This window comes from Macadamia integrifolia, chromosome 10 (genome assembly GCF_013358625.1).
Source record: "Macadamia integrifolia cultivar HAES 741 chromosome 10, SCU_Mint_v3, whole genome shotgun sequence".
In the NCBI taxonomy this organism is placed as follows: domain Eukaryota; kingdom Viridiplantae; phylum Streptophyta; class Magnoliopsida; order Proteales; family Proteaceae; genus Macadamia; species Macadamia integrifolia.
This window is the reverse complement of record NC_056566.1, coordinates 25,303,008-25,321,822: the sequence shown is the minus strand read 5'-3', so window position 1 is coordinate 25,321,822 and position 18,815 is coordinate 25,303,008. Positions and strand designations below refer to the sequence as shown.

The 18,815-nt window shown below is 35.8% G+C and overlaps 2 protein-coding genes across 3 annotated transcripts; both read left to right on the top strand.

The window, feature by feature from the left end:
- The first annotated feature begins 436 nt into the window (after positions 1-436).
- LOC122090587 (SOSS complex subunit B homolog) lies at positions 437-5,000 on the top strand. 2 transcript variants are annotated; one of them, XM_042660230.1, is made up of 3 exons: positions 437-1,410; positions 2,932-3,094; positions 4,430-5,000. In XM_042660230.1, the coding sequence occupies exon 3, from the start codon at positions 4,463-4,465 to the stop codon at positions 4,910-4,912; it is 450 nt and encodes a 149-aa protein (XP_042516164.1). In that variant the 5' UTR covers positions 437-1,410; positions 2,932-3,094; positions 4,430-4,462; the 3' UTR covers positions 4,913-5,000. The 2 variants fall into 2 exon arrangements, with proteins under 2 accessions (XP_042516164.1, XP_042516163.1); XM_042660229.1 differs by lacking the exon at positions 2,932-3,094 and having other exon boundaries at positions 439-1,410.
- Positions 5,001-14,367: 9,367 nt separating this feature from the next.
- Positions 14,368-18,377, top strand: LOC122090915 (lipase-like). The gene is made up of 8 exons (XM_042660680.1): positions 14,368-14,919; positions 15,041-15,135; positions 15,231-15,334; positions 15,463-15,563; positions 15,677-15,780; positions 15,880-16,317; positions 16,425-16,556; positions 17,994-18,377. Exons 1-8 carry the CDS (start codon positions 14,638-14,640, stop codon positions 18,148-18,150), a joined length of 1,413 nt encoding a protein of 470 aa, XP_042516614.1. The 5' UTR covers positions 14,368-14,637; the 3' UTR covers positions 18,151-18,377.
- The last annotated feature ends 438 nt before the right edge of the window (positions 18,378-18,815 follow it).

Here is an 18,815-nt window from a genome sequence, read left to right as displayed (position 1 = left end):
CATCTTCACCCTTTGGAACTCGGATCGAAATCCTCTTTATTCCTCATCTTGCAAATTTTATGTTGTTCTACCTATAGAGGATGACACATAATCCCAAGGGGTTAGCACAGTTGGCTTGGAGAGAACATAGTACTTTGCCTTAAGAAGTGAGGTCTCGTGATCAAACATTCGCCGTTGCACCTAACTTCTTGCGGCCACTGCACAAGTTTAACCCTAAAAAATCGTCTATAATTCCGATCTCGTATAATTTCGTAAAATACCCCTTCAGGGGGTGACACGTGTATTGATATTAATGCAATGGTACAGATCCGATTTAAATGATTTAATATTTTATTAGTTGTACCAGATCTGAATCATTGTATTGGTATCAAAATACATGTCACCTCTGAAAGTGATATTTCACATAATTATGCGAGATCGGAATTACAGACGATTTCTGGTTTAAAAAAAAGGGAGAGGATCCTGGCGAAAGGCAAGTGGTTCTAATGGCTTCAACATGCGGTAACTGCCCAAGGAGACGAATCTCGAAACTTCCGACAAAGGTTTAAGCCTATAAAAGAGAGTGAGGTTCTCAGTAAGAAAGGGGGGATTCTTTTCGTTGGGAGGAGCAAGGAAAGAAAGAAACAGAAAGGGGATTTTCTGGTTTCAGAGAAAAGGAAGAAAACAAGAAGGAGGTTGCCGGTGAGAACAAAGTTTAGGGGGAGGGATCTCTCGCCAGGTGAGGAGAAAATAAAGCAAGAAAAAAGAAGAAACGCAAGGGGGGAGGAGACCTGATTTTTGCTGGCTGGGAAGAGAAACCTAGAGAGGATTTCGGAGCAAGAAAATAGGAAGAAAAGAGAGAGGAAGGAGGGGCATTCCCCGGTCTCAACTAGAAGAAAGAAAACGCAAGAGAGGGAGAGAAGGTTTTCAGAAGGGGAAATCGCAGGGAGAAAAGGAAAGAGAAAGAAAAAGAAAAAGAAGAAAAAAAACGCTGGAGAAGGGTTGCGGGTTTGGAGCAAGAAGAAGGAAAGGAAAAAGAAAAAAGAAGGATCAAGGGTTTCAGCAGGAAGGAAATGAAGAAGAAGAGAACGATTTTGGGAAAAGAAAGGTCTACTGGTTGCTGGTTCTGATTTTTTATTTTTTAGCTTTTCTTTCTTCCCTTATTATGAGTTGCAGAGAAGTGAGAGAGTGAGATGAGGAATGGCAGAGAGATTTTGGGAAAGAAAGGGAAGTGAGGTCTGAGCGAGTTTCATTTCTTGGGTGGGAGTTACAAGGCTGAAATTCCACAGTTACAGGCGCAAGAGAGGTTGTCCAAGCTGGGATTGAGTGATTTCTGCTTGGGAGCAGATCGAAAACCATACAAGGATTGATTGACCTCTTTCTTTTAATTCATCTGGATTTCACTGTCGCAGAGGTTCTTGGCTGCTGCTGGTAATATCCCCTTCCCTTCTATTCCTATTAACATTAGTTTGAATTCCAGATTTAACATTGGTAATAGGTCTTATTAGGAATCTCTTTGTTGATTGATATGTGGTACAACCCCATCCCTTTATATTTTGCTTCATGATTTAGTGTTTTCTTTTTACTGAGGCTGGATTCCAATATGGTTCATGGCATTTTCTCTAAAAATGATATTTGTAGCACATTCAATCCTAATGATCATAGCATGGCTGGTCTTCACAGTTAAGGTTGTTTCTCAATTTTTACTCCTCTAGTTTTTAGTTCTGTGTGTGAATGAAACATCTGCAGAAACTGATAAATAGAAATAGAAATAGAAATAAAGAAATTTGGAGAGATTATAAGAACCATCCATCGTTACATTCTTGGCTTTAGAGGGAAGTTAGGAAGATAGTTGATGCATTTGGGATCTTTCTTTTGATCCTTCATTATCCAAGTTAAGGGTTCTGGTTTTCTAAATCACATGATACTGAGAGTACAGAGGAATGCAGGGGTTAACTTTTCCATTCCCTCCAGCTTTAAACTCTGCAGGTTGCTTTGGACATGGTTCTTTGTGAATGCAGCATGAACTCTAGGATTTATGTGAAACCTGATATCTGTAACACCATCACTCATAAATCTGTTTTTTTTTTTTCCACCATGATTCTGGTTTTCAAATGAGCTGCTGAATCTGTTTTTTCCGACCTCTTGAAGCCCATAAATCTGGCTTTCTACACATTATGATTCTGGTTGTCAAATGAGCTGCTGAACCTGTTTCTTCTGAACTCTTAAAACTCATAAATCTGTTTTTCTCTATATACTATGATTTTGGTTTTCAAATGAGCTTCTGAACCTATTTCCTTAGGCTTCTAAAAACCAATCATCCACATTAGGCATTTTGATATGAAGTTCCTAATAAGGTTACCACAAGACTTGGTCACTAGGATTGAATATGGAATCAAGGTAGAATGCTTTTAAAAATCAAAACTTGCTATACCCTTGCTAATGCTTTTCATTTCTCTTTTTTAAAAATGCTAGAAAAAAAAGGAAAAAAAGAACTTTGGCTGAAGTCATACCCAGCTGAGAGCCCATAAAATAGGATGGGTCTATGGGCTGTCACTTGCATTGTACGATGGGGATTAGTGAATTTTTTTAGACCATTCAAGTTGGGCCTGTTAATTGAGATGGGCCGCCCTATATATCAAATCCGTTGACAGCCCATTTCTCTTTTGAACCTTTTATCTTTAGGCCTATCAAATGAAATGGGCTGACCCATATGTCCAGCCCATCGGCAGGACATCTTGCTCTCCCAAGTTCATGTGTTTAAAAAAAAATTATTCTTTTCTTTATTCTAAAAAATTGTGTCAGATTCTATCTTTTAAATGAAATGATTTCTTACCATGCCACTTAGCCTTGGGCCTTGGCCATCAATTGGTCAAGAGCTTGTGCATGTGTGGCTATATCAATGCGGGCTCTAGATTCTCTCCTAAAAAATGATTTTATTTTCAATCACAGGTCCTCCGGCAAAATAGGACCTCTCAAATGACTGCTTGCTTGGGCTTGAAAGATAAGCTCTTGTGGCCTGGATCTGGAGCTGGGCCTGGGCTTTGATAAAGGGCTATAGCTTGAGCCAATCGATGGCTGCGGCATTGTAGAGAATTGAATAAGAAAGAGAGAGGTAAGGATTGTTTACAATAAACAACTGCCTATGCTTGGTGGGCTGTGGTGCGCAAAAAACCCACGCTCACCTCGAGACCTCCTGGCTTTAAACCATTAGAACCATTAAAACCATTAGCTGCGGTATCACTTGTCTTTTCCATCCTTTGAACCAATAACCCTTGTTCCATTTTTTGTGTTGTTTTAGTTTTGGGAAAATGTTGTTGTTGTAATCAAATTTGGTGAAAAAGAAATTGTAACCTTACTTTTTTGCCTTTGTTTGGATAACACATTTTTGTTTTTCTCTTGATGAGGGTAAATCCAGTCACTTCACATTAGACATTGACGGCTTATAATGATTAAGTCACTTTCAATTTGTATTTAAACTCAAAAAATGAAAAATAAAAATAATTTTGAAATAAGAGAAGAGGCAATCAAAAATAGGTTACGAGTTACGACTTCTCAATTCACCACTTTGTTGACAACAAGTTGCACCCTTTAGTTTTTTAGTATTATCTTTATATATCGTGCATGCCTTCTATTCTCCACCCTAGTAGGTTGCTTCTCCCCTTCCATGAATTTCCATCTATGGAGGCACTGGCAATCACAAGACCACGATGAATTAGTAGGGTCTCTCAGATTCATGGATGCTTACTAACATATTCTATTGGTTACTTAAGACGTTTTCTAACATATTATAGTGTATGCTTAATAGTTGTTATAATATCGGTTGATTTTTTTATTTTTGGTAAACAATGTTGGTTGGTTTGACTTTACTAAAATATGTAATGTAAATATTTCTCATAGATATGGTTGGTGGTATAGTGTCAAACTTTACTTTTCGAACTAAATTGTAGTTTAAACCTTTTGACCAAGTTAGATAAACCCACCTGGACCTAGCACATGTAGGAGCCTCGTGCACCGGGTACAACCTTTTTTTTTTCCTTTGTTTTAAATTTATATTTATTTTAAGAATCATGCAATATAATGGTAGGGTTGATGGTTGGTGTACTTAGTTTTATTAATATATCCCTCAGGTTATGTATATTGTAAAGTGTGGTTCCAAATTTCAATTGATATTAGCATTATATATAAAATATGGGCTCTATATGGTTTTCGAAAAGGAAAAAAAAGAGTATTGAGTTGATATAGTTTAGAATCTAGAAATTAAATTTTGCTTTTGTGGAATTTATTAAAATTAATTAAATAATATTTTTTGGGTCTCAGATGGTTTTGTAATTCGAAGAGGATATTGCTTGCTATGTGTTCGTAGAAATGCTTGTATGGGCTTTGAATCATGAATAGCTAGTAATCTTGTGATCTAACATTCTGACCCAACCCTCTTGCTTGTTGCTAGCTTAATCAGTGACTCCAACAAACACCAACAACAATGACATCGTCTCCGTCCTCGATTGCTCTGAAAGACATGGTCCCTGCAGCAGAGAATAACATAAACACAAGATTTATATTGCTGGAGAAACGCAACCCATCAACAAGAAGCATGGAAACTCAAGGAAAGCAAAACAGACCATGCTTGGCGCTAGTGGCTGACGAGACAGCAGCGGTTCACTTCCAGCTATGGGGAGAAGAGTGCGACGCCTTTGAAGCAGGAGACATCATCCGCTTGAGCAACGGCATCTTCTCATACGATCGGAGTAAGCAAGTGGTGCTGAGAGCTGGGAAGAGGGGAAAGGCGGAGAAGGTTGGAGAGTTCACTTTGGCATTCGTGGAGACCCCCAACATGAGTGAGATACGTTGGTGTCCCGATCCCAATAATCCTAAGCGTTTAGTGCAGGAGACTGTGATCTCTCCCTACTCACGTATTTTCCCGCCACACTAATCACCCAGTCCAATTTGTTGCATCTTGCATTTTGTACCTGGTTATATCTTTGATGATTTCTAAGGTTTTTCTGTTATAATTTTGTGTATCCAAACGAGTCCTGGGTTAGCTGAACCATTTGTAGGGTTCTGCAGTGTCAACGCTTTGCTTTGAGTTGGCCTAGTAATAGACCGAAATTGGTTCAGCCAGACCAAAAATCAGATCAAACTGATCGATTGATACCCTTAGACTTCTGCTATCGATTTCAGATTGGGTTTTTGCAAACTGAACTTATCAACCCACATGGGGAATTAAGGGTTTAAATCCTCTATGGTGAGTGGCAGTGAGGCCTAGCCGTTGGATCTCACTATCGCTCATTACGTCACTGAAGATGATTGTTCTGCGAAAATTAAAGCATTAAAAATCCATCATAAAAGGGAAAATAGGATTGAGATCCTCCTCCTCCAACTAGACACATGCTTGTATGCCTCCAAGGTATTGGGTTGTATGCATGTGTTTAGTTGGAGGGAGGTTAGAGGAAAAATCGTTGGAGAAGATCCGGATCTAGGAAAGTAACGCTACTTGGTCGTTGGTCCTGCATCAAGACATGGAGAGGGCTCCATCCCTGTAAAATATAAAATACTCATTCCTTGTTGATGTCCTTGTGGGGCAATGCGACTAACTAGTGTTCTTGCCAAAAGTCTAAAAGTTCAATTATTAAAGAAGCGGAGGGTAATTTTGTTTACCCACCTAGAGGGTTATCTTTGGTCTACAAAGTACAAACAATTACTGCCACAGCCACAATAATGTCTAGGGGTGGAACTAGTAGGAAGTAAAATTTTGAAAAATGGTTAAAGTGAAAAGAGTCCTTAATTTCAACTCCCACGATGACAAAGGAAATAATATTCTCAACGGGCACACCTAATTTTTCCATGTGGAAGAGTGAATTGGCAAATATGATCCAAAGTTATCAGAGAAATGACTTCAGTAGACTGCATTCAAATTTCAAGCTTGAATTCAATCTTCACATTCCAATCTATGTGGTACCCTCCCACGAATGTTAATGCACCCCCTTGTATAGTCCAATGTACCCTCGTGGTAGTCTTGGGCTTTTCATTTCCTTTGTTTAGTTACTTTGGCAAACTTAAATTAATATGAAATTTAGCATATGAGCGAGGAATCTTGAGGTCTATATGTCTATAAAATTTTAGTACCATTTAACCTGCCATGTGGCAAATCTAGGTTCTATTAAAGAGATTTTGTAAATATGATCGAAGATGTTGTGAAATGTATAAATACATTAGTAAGGAGTTACAAATCTAACAAGTGTCAATTCAAAATAATATTTCGTCTATCAATTGGTTAGATTGCCTAATCAACTTACATATGGGTTGAAAACCAAATATACCTCCAAAGAAAGGCTTCCTTGTCCCAAGTCCAAAGTGTCATTGGGCTCTTATGAATCATCATGAAACCGATATTTGGCATTTAAAACTTGAGCTAGCAGCTAAGACAAAAGGTAGAGTTGGTGGGATTCTACTACAAAGTAATTGGACATCATGAAAACAACATTTTATCTCAAGTGTTAGTTAATGCCTATGGTTTATTGACCTTCTAATATTTAAATTTTTATATTAATTATTTTAATAGATATTTTAATAATCACGTTACTTTAAAATAATCATATCTTCTAGTAAGACCGATAAGAATATAAATGTGTTCAATCCTCGGACAGCCTTAGAAGAACACACGATATGCAAAAAAGAATTGTTTGGTTCTAAAGTCTTTAAATCCTGCGTTTGACTCCACACAAAACCAGTATTATGGTTTTGCCAAAGTGAAGGCCCCACCCAAACCCCGCATTAGCAGGAGCTTTATGCATTAGGTGGTTTTTTTTTTTTTTTTTTTTTGATGGCTCCGATTCCATTTTCAATTGGTGGTGCGAACACGTCATTTAATTGGTCATGTAACATAATATATAGTGGAAAATCTTATTGTAATCAACATTGGTGAAAAATTTTCACTTTTACTTTTTTACCCTTTTAATTTTTATTTTTTTTTTAATAGGAAAATGTTCACTAAGCCTAAGGCATACTTCTACTCCAAAACCCAAGCTCAACGCTGCATCTCTTGAATTGGACCCGAGCTAGGCTTAACCTTGCCAGGGCTTGAAAAAAATCAATCTTAACTCGCCCTTAGGGTGGGCCAGGTTGGGTCAGGTTGTTACATCTATCCAATATATATATCTATATATATATTTTAACATACATATATGCCAAATGAGACATCATTTCAACGGAATTTTTAATTCAAAAGTGGGTGATAGATTTATATTTTATAATATGTTATAAATAGGTTTCTTAAATTAGAAATGTGAGCGGCATGTGCGTGTAACATTATAATACATTATATTTATAATCTATGTTATAATGCACGTATATATTATAAATATATGTACAACGAAGAAATATATATATATATATATATATTCTACATATATATTATTATAACCTATGTTACATTGCATGTATATATTATAATAAGATGTACAACAAAAAAAAAACATTATATATATATGAGTAATTCGTTAATAACAAGGAGGTTAGGAGGATTTATAATTGAATTGAGTATGAAATTTAAAAAATGGCCTAAACAATTATTGCTCAAATTCTATTATTGATGGAGTGGTGAAATAAAAAGCTTTGAGAATCTCTTAGAAAGTCAAATTTCAAAAAGATCCCAAATCAACTCCCCTAAGAGCTTTTCGAGGGGTATTTGAGGAAGAAAATGACAAGTGTTGTCATGAAACCTAAATGAAGAGTCATTACACTTCTCGTGCTGAAAAAAAAAAAAAGGGTGAAATGTGGAAAGTGTTTTGAGGCACACTAACCATTTAGGAAAGAATTTTCTTAATGTGTATGCTTCATTTTACCATGTGGAAGAATTATGAAGCAAATATGACCTTCGATTATTTAAGGAATGGTTTCAAGAGACCACATCTTATCATCTAAACATGTTTACATTCTTGGTAGTCTCAATTCTCAAATAAAAATACATGTATCAACATGAAATCGCATGTAAAGCATTCATGTAAGGGTAGGTGATTCAGACTAATAAAATTTCCAAATGGGGCAACTAGTTGTGCCACCAAAAGAAGGCTTCCTTGTCCCTGGCCTAAAGATTTGGTGTTTCATTCATAAGCTTGAAACTAATATTTAGCTTTCAAATTTGAGCTAGCAGCCAAGATAGAAGGCAGAGATTTTTGTGGATTCTACCAAAAAGACTTTTAGTTGGCATGAAAATAACATTTTGTCTTACTCTAGGTAGTGTCTTAATCTAAGGTATGCCCATGGTTTAATTGACATCCTCATGTTTATTTATTTAGTGGGTATTTCTTGTTGGGTAGTTGATCATCTTAATGACTAGCCTCTTTTTTAGTTTTATTTTAATGAGTCTTTTTTATTTATTTCCATTTTGTTGCTTTCTCTGCATCCATTGAAATAATTACTGCAATTATCTAAAGCCAAAGTTGCTTTGAATCTATCATTGATACTGTTTATTTCAATTGTATGAGCCCAATATGGTTTGCTTGCTTCTTCAAATAAAAAAATGTATGGGAAAAGCATTATACATTGTCTGCTTATATTTGACATTTTACATGTTAAGCCAACAAACAATAAATCAATATAAAAAACAAAATGATATAATAAGGAGAGAGAACGGGACCAAATAAGAGAGAGAAGGGGACCACATATTTAACAAGGAGAGAGATTATGAGAGGAAGTAAACACTCGCAACATCTACTTATTTTTCCTTAAACCACAAGAAAAAAAAAATTCCAAATTTTTAGAAATTACATTATATAGGACTTGTGAAAAAAAAAAAAAAACTCAAGGAATTATAGCTACTTGATTAAGAATTAAGATGAATGCATGAAGCTAGAAAAGAGAGAGAGATAAATATAAGAACTCTGATTCACGAACAAGCCTCTCAGGTTTTACGCAATCTCTTTCACAGATCTCTCCCATAGCTTTGTGAGTAACTGTGATTCACGAATGTGACTGCAGGGACCTAAAAGTGACTACTTATAATAGTACACCTAATCCTAACCACTCTGACAATGGTTGGACTGAGCCTATCCCGAAACAAAGTAGGCCAAACCACTATGAGCCTATATGGAGCAAGTGTATTATTGTAGGCCAAAACCCAACAAAAAGCATTGACATCCAAATTTTCATTGCTTGATCTCTCCTCACAAATCGTTGTTCAAATGAAGGAAAAAAAGATGGACATGCTTGTCTTTTTCAAGATAAAATTTTCCTTTTATGCCCTTCGACATAGAAACAAATAGAGTTTGAGATAAATAAAAGAAAAATAATAAAAAGGAAGAAATGACGCTACTTACTAATGTGTGTCTACTCCTAAACACAACGGGTATGAAAAGCCTATGATGCATCGTTGAAGATGCTCTCCCATGCCCTCTCATTGGCTAACGAGCTGGTGTGTACATGCCCCCAGTGAGGTACTATTGCATATATATATATATATATAAACTTAGTGGGCTCGACTAGAAAAGCTATATGGAATTCCGGATGCTCCTCCTATTTCTTTCTGCCACATGAAATGTGATCTGATAATTTGAATGTTTATTACATGTTGATTGATCTAGATTAATCATATGTCAACTTAAGACTCAAATTCAATCAAATTCCTCCCCATATATATATATATATATATATTTGTGAGTTGTGAACAAGGATTTAGGGGATGGTATTGGTATTGATATTGATATGGGTATCAGTATCAATTCAATAACGATCTAGATCAGATCGGATCAGTGGGTATCGATCGATTTTGTTCCTTCTTTTTTACAAAGTATTATTTTTTTTATTATTTTACCCCTGAAACGATACAGATAATCGATTCAGATCGGTCTCAACTGATACCAATCCGATACGATCATACAAGACCTATACTTGAAGCCATGGTTGCAATGTTTTTTCTAGTGCACCCTTTATGGGTCACGGCATTTTCAATCCTTTGTTGTCCCACTTCGATTTTAGAATCCGAATCGAAACTTTGATTCTGGTCTATTCGGGTTTGGATTCGGATTCGACTTTTGAAAGCATAGCACAATTGGGCCAATTAGACATCCAGTCCTAGATTTGAGAGTAATAAATTAATGAAATTAAGGTGTCTATTGAGGAAGCTTGTTCTTCAAATTTTCTTTACACTTAGTTGTAGAGGTGCACAACAATTCAATTCATCTGGAAACATAAAGAATAACTTATGGAAGAAACCAATTGAGGAAGGTTGCTTAATTCCTCTTCAATTTTCTTTACACTTAGTTGTAGACCTTAGTTGTAGACGTGCTAATACTTCAACTCTGCCACTCCCAGAAACATATAGAATAGGTCTGGAAAGGTCTAAAGAAAACCTTGAAATGCTAAAATGTCACTTAAAATACTCATATTTCACAACTCATTTTGAGTTCAATTTTCTATTGTTTTGATAAGTAGTTTATATTTTCACCCAAAAAAAAAAACAAAGATGTTCAAATATTCGCCACATGGTAGATCTGATCATCCAAATTTTATGGATTAGAAAAGTGAAGACTGTTTTTTTAAGTTAACCAAGGTGTCCGGGTCAGTTAAGACTTTTTATTTTTAATGGTATATGGTAGATCTGATAATCCAAATTAATTGTATGGATTAAAAAAGTTAAGACCCTTAACATTAAAGAAAAAAAAAAAAAGGTTTGTTAAGTGGGAGGATATTTGGTGGAAAGAATCGAGGTCAGATCCTCTTTTGGACCATGACCTTCTGCAATAATCTTACACCATTCATTGGTTGTGGGCTCCTACATTAGATCCGATTTCGAAAGAACCTGCAAGTTTGGTGTAGACAATACCAGCATGAGGAGCTAATGGGAGGGGGTGGGGGAGCATTTTCAGCACAAGGCATGCTTTGAGGAATCAGATTAAATTGGAATCAACCTTGATTGATCTTGATTCTCGGTCGATACTATATCGGTTGGTCCGTACGGGTAAGGGTATAGTCTAAAAGACAGTTTTTTAATTGAAAGCAAGGGTTTCTATCCAATCCTGACCGATCCCATTCTCGATATTGAGTTTTCAAACCATGGCACAGGGGGCAGCGTGGTCTTTTCATGCCTACCTATGTATGAGTGTAGTCAATACAAGACTGACAAGTTTCTTCTCCCGTCATATTTATAAGGTTTACAAGAGAATGTGCAAAAGCATACATAAACGAGTGAAAAATTATAAAAATATGATAATACATGAGAGAATATTCGATTGAATTAAATATTTAAATTTGACATGTGTTAACCCAAATCTATTCCTATCTATCCAACGAAGACATCATACCATTTTTCCACATGGTGAAAAATAGTGAATCATATGATAAGTTTAATATAATGTGATCCAAAATTTTATTTTTCTTAAAAAAAAAAATATTAACTCAGTGTAGGTTATGTCCTCTCACATGTCACTTATTTATTTATTTAAAAAAAAAATTAAGTGAGTAAAAATGATCCGCACTGCAATCTTGGAGGAAACTTTCTCATATAAATAATAAAATAAATTAAAAAAATTAATAAAAGAAAAACGAGTACAATGAGTGATGAAGGTGGATAAAAATCACAAGTTTAGACTCTTTTATAAGATTTTGACTCACCAAAACCAAAATCACAAGTTTGGATAAAAAAATCATTAAGATAGAAAGTTTAGATAAAAAATTTGGATTTTACTAAAAAATAATAAAAATGTTTCGTTACAAATTAAGGGAAGAAGATCCTCACGCAACCATTGTGAGAGTGCTTTCACAAGTCTTCTTACATTGGGTTTTAGCTCACCCTATCTGACCGGCGTCGATGATAAGATTCGTATTGAAGGCTTTTACCCCTTAAGATACTAATACCATCAATATGGTATCGATTATGTATTGGTATCAGCCATAGCCATTTGCTTTTTAATTCTTGACCACGTGGGATTTGTTGCATGACACCATATCTTCTTACATTTTGACTATATGGGTTCTATGTCGGTATTCTCTCTCGTCAAATCATACAGGTAAAATATTTTCTTGTATTATAATTGGTATGGCATGGAAGATTTCCCCATGCAACCAGTGTATAGCCGTGGCACCAAACACAGAGGGGGCAAAATAACCACCTCGCCCCCTCGTGAAAGAAGAAAATCTCGCCTATGTTGATGTTTTCATGCAAACGCCTATTGGCTCCTATATTGACATAGGGGCCACATTCCCTTTTAGAGAATCTTCTCCCATAATTTTGATGTGAAATGATAGGATTTATTCTCATTAGAATATATATATATATATATATTACACAAGAAAAAATTTTAAGTAACACTCTTATTGTAACCATACTTGCAATTCAATTTTTTCAAAAATAAATTCGAAAATGTTACATACCATCAGACATTTTTCTTTGGTGAAACACGTCAAACAAATTAGAAGCTTATAAAACGCACATATGGATCATAAAGAGAGAATACAAAATAAAATAGTTAGAATGTGAGATAAAATAAAATATGGGATTTTTTTTTGGATAAACGTATAATATGAAAGTTACCAACTACAAAAACAACATCATTATATAGAGGGAAGAACATGTGAGTGTGGCTATTGAATGTGGTATCAAAATTTGTTGTACCTACGAAAAAAGAAAAGTCAAACATTGTTGTATTTATTAATTTTTTTTTAATAAACTAAAAATAAAGAGATTCGAAATATAACTTAACCTATTTTTGTTTTGAGATTTTCCTAATCCTTAAGGAGAGGGTGCTCATATCTCTTTATATCTAGTTATTCATGTTTGATGTGGGATAATTTTATTTTTTAAATGATTTCTCAATCATTGAAAGTACAACAAATTTGCTATTTCACAACTCTAATATTGATGTATTAGGATTCAGGTAAAACTCATTTTTAAAAACTAGTCATTAATAAAAATTATACAAAAATCATTATAATCTTCACATCAAACGACTCACATATGATGTAAAGGTCATTTTGTTTTTACATATAAATAATAGGAATTGTTTGACCCTACATTGAATGTAAAAATTGTTTGTATATAATAGTGAGAACTACATGGCTAAGACCTCGAAACATTGTGGATGTCTCTACAAGAAAGGCATAACCCCTAATATAAATAGAAGGGCATCCATGGTTGTTCTAGTTTAAGTCATTGTGATATTATCAAGGATATCTCCTTTGGAATCAAGATCGGCCATTATTGAGCATTTTTTTTTTTATATTTCAAATAATTCTCAATTATCTATATTAATCTATAATTTATTTAATTAATAAAATTGAAGGTTTGACTTTTGACACGTTGGGGAGAAAACTGGGTTGAAATCGTCTGCAATTCCGATCTCATACAATTCCGTGCAATACCACCTTCAAGGGGTGACACGTGTATTGATACCAATACAATGGTTCAGATCTGGTACAATTAATAAAACATTAAATCAGTGAAGAGGCATTTAAATCAGATCTGGACCATTGCATTGGTATCAATACACGTGTCACCCCCTGAAGGTGGTATTTCACGGAATTGTACGAGATCGGAATTACAGACGATTTTTTTCCGAGAAAACTGCCACAACTTTTCGATTTTGAAAAAGTACAAGTATCGTAGAGAATTGGGTAATAAGTGGAGAGGAGTCAAATCCTAGTTAATTTGAAGCTTGAGTCCTCTCTTGGACCACAACCTCCTGCAATAATTCCACACCCCTTGTTAATTTACACTCATTGCCTAGACACAAGGGTCATGTACCCCACATAGAACACTCCCCTATAATATAATGGAAGAAAGGTTCTTCCAGCTTGAGATATACACTGCACCGCTTCACATACATTATTTCATTAAATTTTTTAAAACAAGAAAAAAAAGGGTAAATGAAAAGAAAAAAACAAAGTGTTTACTTGAGAGAACCCACCCCCAATATAATATAAAAATAAATTACACCAAAAAAAACAGATACGTGCACCAATGACTCACCTAGGTATGATGTCATAAAAACGTAAGTATGACGTAGTAAGTTGAATAAAGTATTTGGTGCATTTATGATGTGTTTTGATTTTTCTTTAAAATAAAAGATAAAATCATAAAAACAAGAATTGACGGAACAACAAAAGGTAGTTTCGCCGTTCTAATTTCATTTGAAAAAATAAAAAATAATATTTTAATATAGAAATTGAAATTTTCATTTCCGTCATTGAACGTTGTTTCTGAAAATAGAAATGTTATCAAATGTAACCCAAGTCCAGACCGATTTAATGGAGAACTTTGATTGGTGTAGCCGCAGGAGAAAATTGTGGGCCCCAGATGACTGAACGGGCAACGGTAATCGATAAGACAAAAGCATGAGAAGTGAGAACAGGGAAAGGGAAAGGTGGAAGGTGCTACAAGAATGAACAGTAACTGCCGCTTCTCTCTCTCTCTTTCTCTCTTCGTTAATTCGTGTTGTGGGGGACCAGGGGAGAGAAGCAGAAGATATCTACAAAAGAAAGAGATACTATGGTTCTGTCCTGTGAAAGAGGGACAGAGAGAGAGAGAGAGGGCAGGGTGTTGTGGTGCTGTAGCAGAAGAGCCCTTTTTTTTGGGGAGGAGGGCTCTACTGTTCTTGTCTATTAATTCAAAATTCTCGTCCACTGAGCTTTTTGAGCTTTGAGAGGGGAAAGGAGGGTGTTGTGATGATCCGGTTATGGATTGCAGCGCTTCATCTAGGGGAGCTTCTGGTGAGCTCTGTAGTCCATTTTGTATATGGGTTTTACATTCTCAGCACAGCTCTGGCAATGGATTTGTCACAGGCATTGAATGAATGTTTCAAGCCCAATGTGAATATTAATACAGATACAGATATGAACCTCAACTCTGCAACTGGGTTGAGAAGGGTGGACTCTAAAGCATCAACAAACCTTGATGATTTACCTCCTATTGTCTTAGTTCATGGCATCTTTGGCTTTGGCAAAGGGGTATGTGATATGGAGCTCCTTTTTGTTTTTGTTTTTTTTTTTTAATGGGTTCTTCATCATTTTCTCCTTCTTATTCCTTTGATTGTGATTCTAAGTTTTGATTTTGCTTCTGCCATTGTAGAGGTTAGGTGGTTTGTCTTATTTTGCTGGAGCAGAGAAGAAGGATGACCGGGTTCTTGTTCCCGACCTGGGTTCCTTAACAAGCATGTATGATAGGTAGGTGTTTGAAACTACTGAGGAACCATCCTTGGCCTTTCCCTTCTCCCTCTTTTACTTTTTGTCACCGTACTTAATTTGTTCCAAACATTCAGGGCTCGCGAATTGTTTTATTATTTGAAAGGCGGGCAAGTGGATTATGGAGAAGAACACAGCAAAGCTTGTGGGCATTCCCAGTTTGGAAGGATTTATGAGCAAGGTTCTTTGATGAAACACTTCCCCTTTTGTTTCCTCTCTCTCTCTCTCTCTCTCTTGCATGGTTCACAACCATCAGAAAACTTGTTGGTTAACTCTCCTTGATTTTCGTTTGGGTTGGCTGGAATGCAGGGCATTATCCTGAATGGGATGAAGACCATCCTATTCACTTTGTTGGACATTCTGCTGGAGCCCCAGTGGTTCGCCTTATGCAGCAAATGCTAGCAGACAAGGTTAGCCAATTTCTGAATCTCAATTTTCCCCTTTTAGAAAGGAAGAAGAAGAAGAAGTAATGTTGGTGTTGGGTAATTTGTTACTAACAATCTCAATTTCACTCTAATTTTAGGCTTTCAAGGGATATGAGGACACTACAGAGAACTGGATATTAAGTATAACTTCTTTATCTGGGGCGTTGAATGGGACGACAAGAGCCTACTTTGATGGAATTCAGTGAGTTGAATTTTTATCCTTTTTATTTCTACTTTTTATACTAATCTTGGTTTTTCTATCTTTGATATCTCTGCAATCTTCTGTTGCTTGCTTTCCCAGACCAGAAGATGGAAGATCTATGAAGCCTTTATGTCTGCTTCAGTTTTGCCGCGTGGGTGTCATAATTTATGAATGGCTAGACATTCCATGGCTGAAGAACTACTATGATTTTGGGTTCAGCCACTTCAACATGTCCAGGAAGAAAATGGGTATTTCTGGTCTTGTGGATTGCCTCTTGGGGAACACTGGTCCTTTTGCTTCAGGTGACTGGATGCTTCCAGACCTTTCAATACAAGGAACCATGCGGCTCAACTCTAACGTCAACACGTTCCCTAACACATTCTACTTCAGCTATGCTACAAAGAGGACTAGGAAGAACATGGGGATCACAGTACCTACCAACATACTAGGTGTACACCCCCTGTTCATTATTAGAATTCTGCAGATGAGCCAATGGCGACATCCATCAGATGTACCACCTCCTTATAAAGGATACCGGTGGGTAATCTGTTGACTTTCTTGGTGTCTAAAATCCAGCTAAGTGAATCAATCTTCTTCACTGTATTGCTAATTAGTTTCATGCTTCCATGTTAAAATATGTGAAGGGATGAGGATTGGCAAGACAATGATGGAGCAATCAATACCCTATCTATGACTCACCCTCGCATCCCAGTTGAACACCCAAGCTGTTTCATCGTGGATGACTCTGATTACCACCATCTGAAACCAGGCATCTGGTTTGTATCTCTCCTGTCATGATCTACACAATGTTAATTAACCCCCTCTCCACTCCTTTGCTATTGCATTTTACATTGTATGTGTACAGATAAAATCTCATCAGCTCTGTTTAGATGCTAAACAAAATATATAATTCATCCTGGGGCTAGATTCAACCTGTCACTTTAACTTTGGCTGTTAAATTAACTGTCATGGATAAAATCATTCAATCACTCTGCTGCCTTTGAGAATGTCTATCAGCAAAGTTGAGCATCGTCATTTGTCACTGTCATATTGTTGCTGTTACAGTAATCATCATTTGACTATCAGCTTAGTTTTAATACAGCATTGCCAAGTCATTCCTCTCTACAACTTCCATCTACTCTGTTAATTAATGACATGGGTAGTCAGTAATGGATACTGCTTAATAATTTCTGGTTGTTATATTTAGTTTTCTGAGTGTCTGTAGATTCATGAAAATTATAAATGGATTTAATTGGAAAGACGATAAGATCATTAACCAATTCAACTTAACAGAGCCTTACCCTTTCATATTCTTCAGTTGTATGAATCTTGTTTCAACAGATCTTGTCATATTTAACTACATACTGAATGGTTTAGCACTATCACCTTCCACCGTATCACTATCGCTCTAACCCTTCCCCCAGGGGAGGGAGGCAGTGAGATTTGCATATGTTGATCAAGGATCCCCATGTCCACAAAGTTTTTGAACATCATAATATTTAACCATCATAAACTTCAACCCAATGTCTGACGATCACATCATTCTCTGGGCTCATCATTTATGTTTTCTCTCCTACCATAATCACAGACCACCAGCACCATCATTGTAAATTTGCACAGATTCTTTATCTCCATTTGTTTATATAAAATATTAAAAATATATCTGGTAGAATGAGCATTATATTAAAGCCTTAATAAACACACTCATGATTTTAGACGACATAAGAATTAAAAGCCAAAAAGATTGTATTGTGCTTGGAAAAAGACATCTTTTATATTTGCATATCATTTTCTGGCTAAATAAGCTAGTTTTTGTCCTAATCATCCGAAAAAAGATTTTAGTATAGGCAAGTGTGGTAGGTCTCAATATTGTAGAGGTCAGGAACCTAGTGCTTTATTTAATCAAACCTAAAACTAACACTGTTGGTGCTATTGATCTTTGTCCCCTTAAAAACATTAATAACAAGTGAAAATTGCTGCAAAATATTGTGTGGTCTGGCAATATCTTTATTCACATACAAGTTCATGAACATGTCTCTTATCTGTCCCTGAGATACTATAAAATTGTTTCATTGCCACTGTATCCAAAGGCAAAGGCACTAGCTTCCCCATGTTCAAAACTGACTTACATATTTCATTTTTTTGCTATTGTTTATACTTTTGATAATGGTACTTGTTAAATGAGTAAGAAATAACAAAAGCATATGATGCAGGTACTACAAGATTGTTGAAGCAGATCACATAATGTTTGTTGTGAATCGGGAGAGAGCAGGAGTACTATTTGATTTGATATACGACAGTATCTTCGAGCGCTGCAGAAAGCATGTTTTTAGAAACAAACCAACAATACCCAATCATACACATCAGTAGCATAAAATGCATTCTGATTATTATACATGTAGCAAAGGGAATGAGAAACAAACCATCCAAATCAGTCCCAACACTTTCTTTTCTCCTCCCTCCCTCCCTCCCTCTCTATCCAGTGCCTGATTCCAACCTGAAATACCTTGGCAGTAATCATGAAAGATCATTGTAAGATGTAAGTTCATGCTTATTGAAACATATGAAAAGCTTGATACTTAGTTATATTTTCTCAATGAGAGATCTGCTTTACAAATTGAGACTCCAAAGACTGCCACAAAGCTACTAAACTGCCTTTGGCACCAGAAGGGAAATTTTGGTAAAAATAAATAAATAAATAAAGAGAAACACTATTTACATCACAGAGGTAATAGAGAATTGGCTAGAACACCATTTTTAGATTACAGAAAATTCGGGATTAGGGAAGGCTAATTCCAATTCAAACTAACTGATCCATCTGAGCTGATTCTTTTGAAACCATTGTTTCCTATGATTTCACTTAGGCTCTGTCTTGTTGCAAAGAAATGAAGGAAAGTAAAACTCTCAAGCCTATAAAGAAATTTCTATAATCTTTACCCCACATTTTTATGTCACTAATTCCATACATTCCATGTTTGGTAACTAAATTTCAATTTACTTGACATCTAGATCCCTTGGATTTGAAAAGCAAAACG

Excerpts from the sequence above, each read along its gene's own strand:
- LOC122090587 (XM_042660230.1), top strand. The coding sequence starts at position 4,463 with ATGACATCGTCTCCGTCCTCGATTGCTCTGAAAGACATGGTCCCTGCA.
- LOC122090915 (XM_042660680.1), top strand. The coding sequence starts at position 14,638 with ATGATCCGGTTATGGATTGCAGCGCTTCATCTAGGGGAGCTTCTGGTG. Across the intron at positions 14,920-15,040 it reads TCTTTGGCTTTGGCAAAGGG|AGGTTAGGTGGTTTGTCTTA; the intron begins GTATGTGATATG and ends CTGCCATTGTAG. Across the intron at positions 15,781-15,879 it reads GCCTACTTTGATGGAATTCA|ACCAGAAGATGGAAGATCTA; the intron begins GTGAGTTGAATT and ends TTGCTTTCCCAG.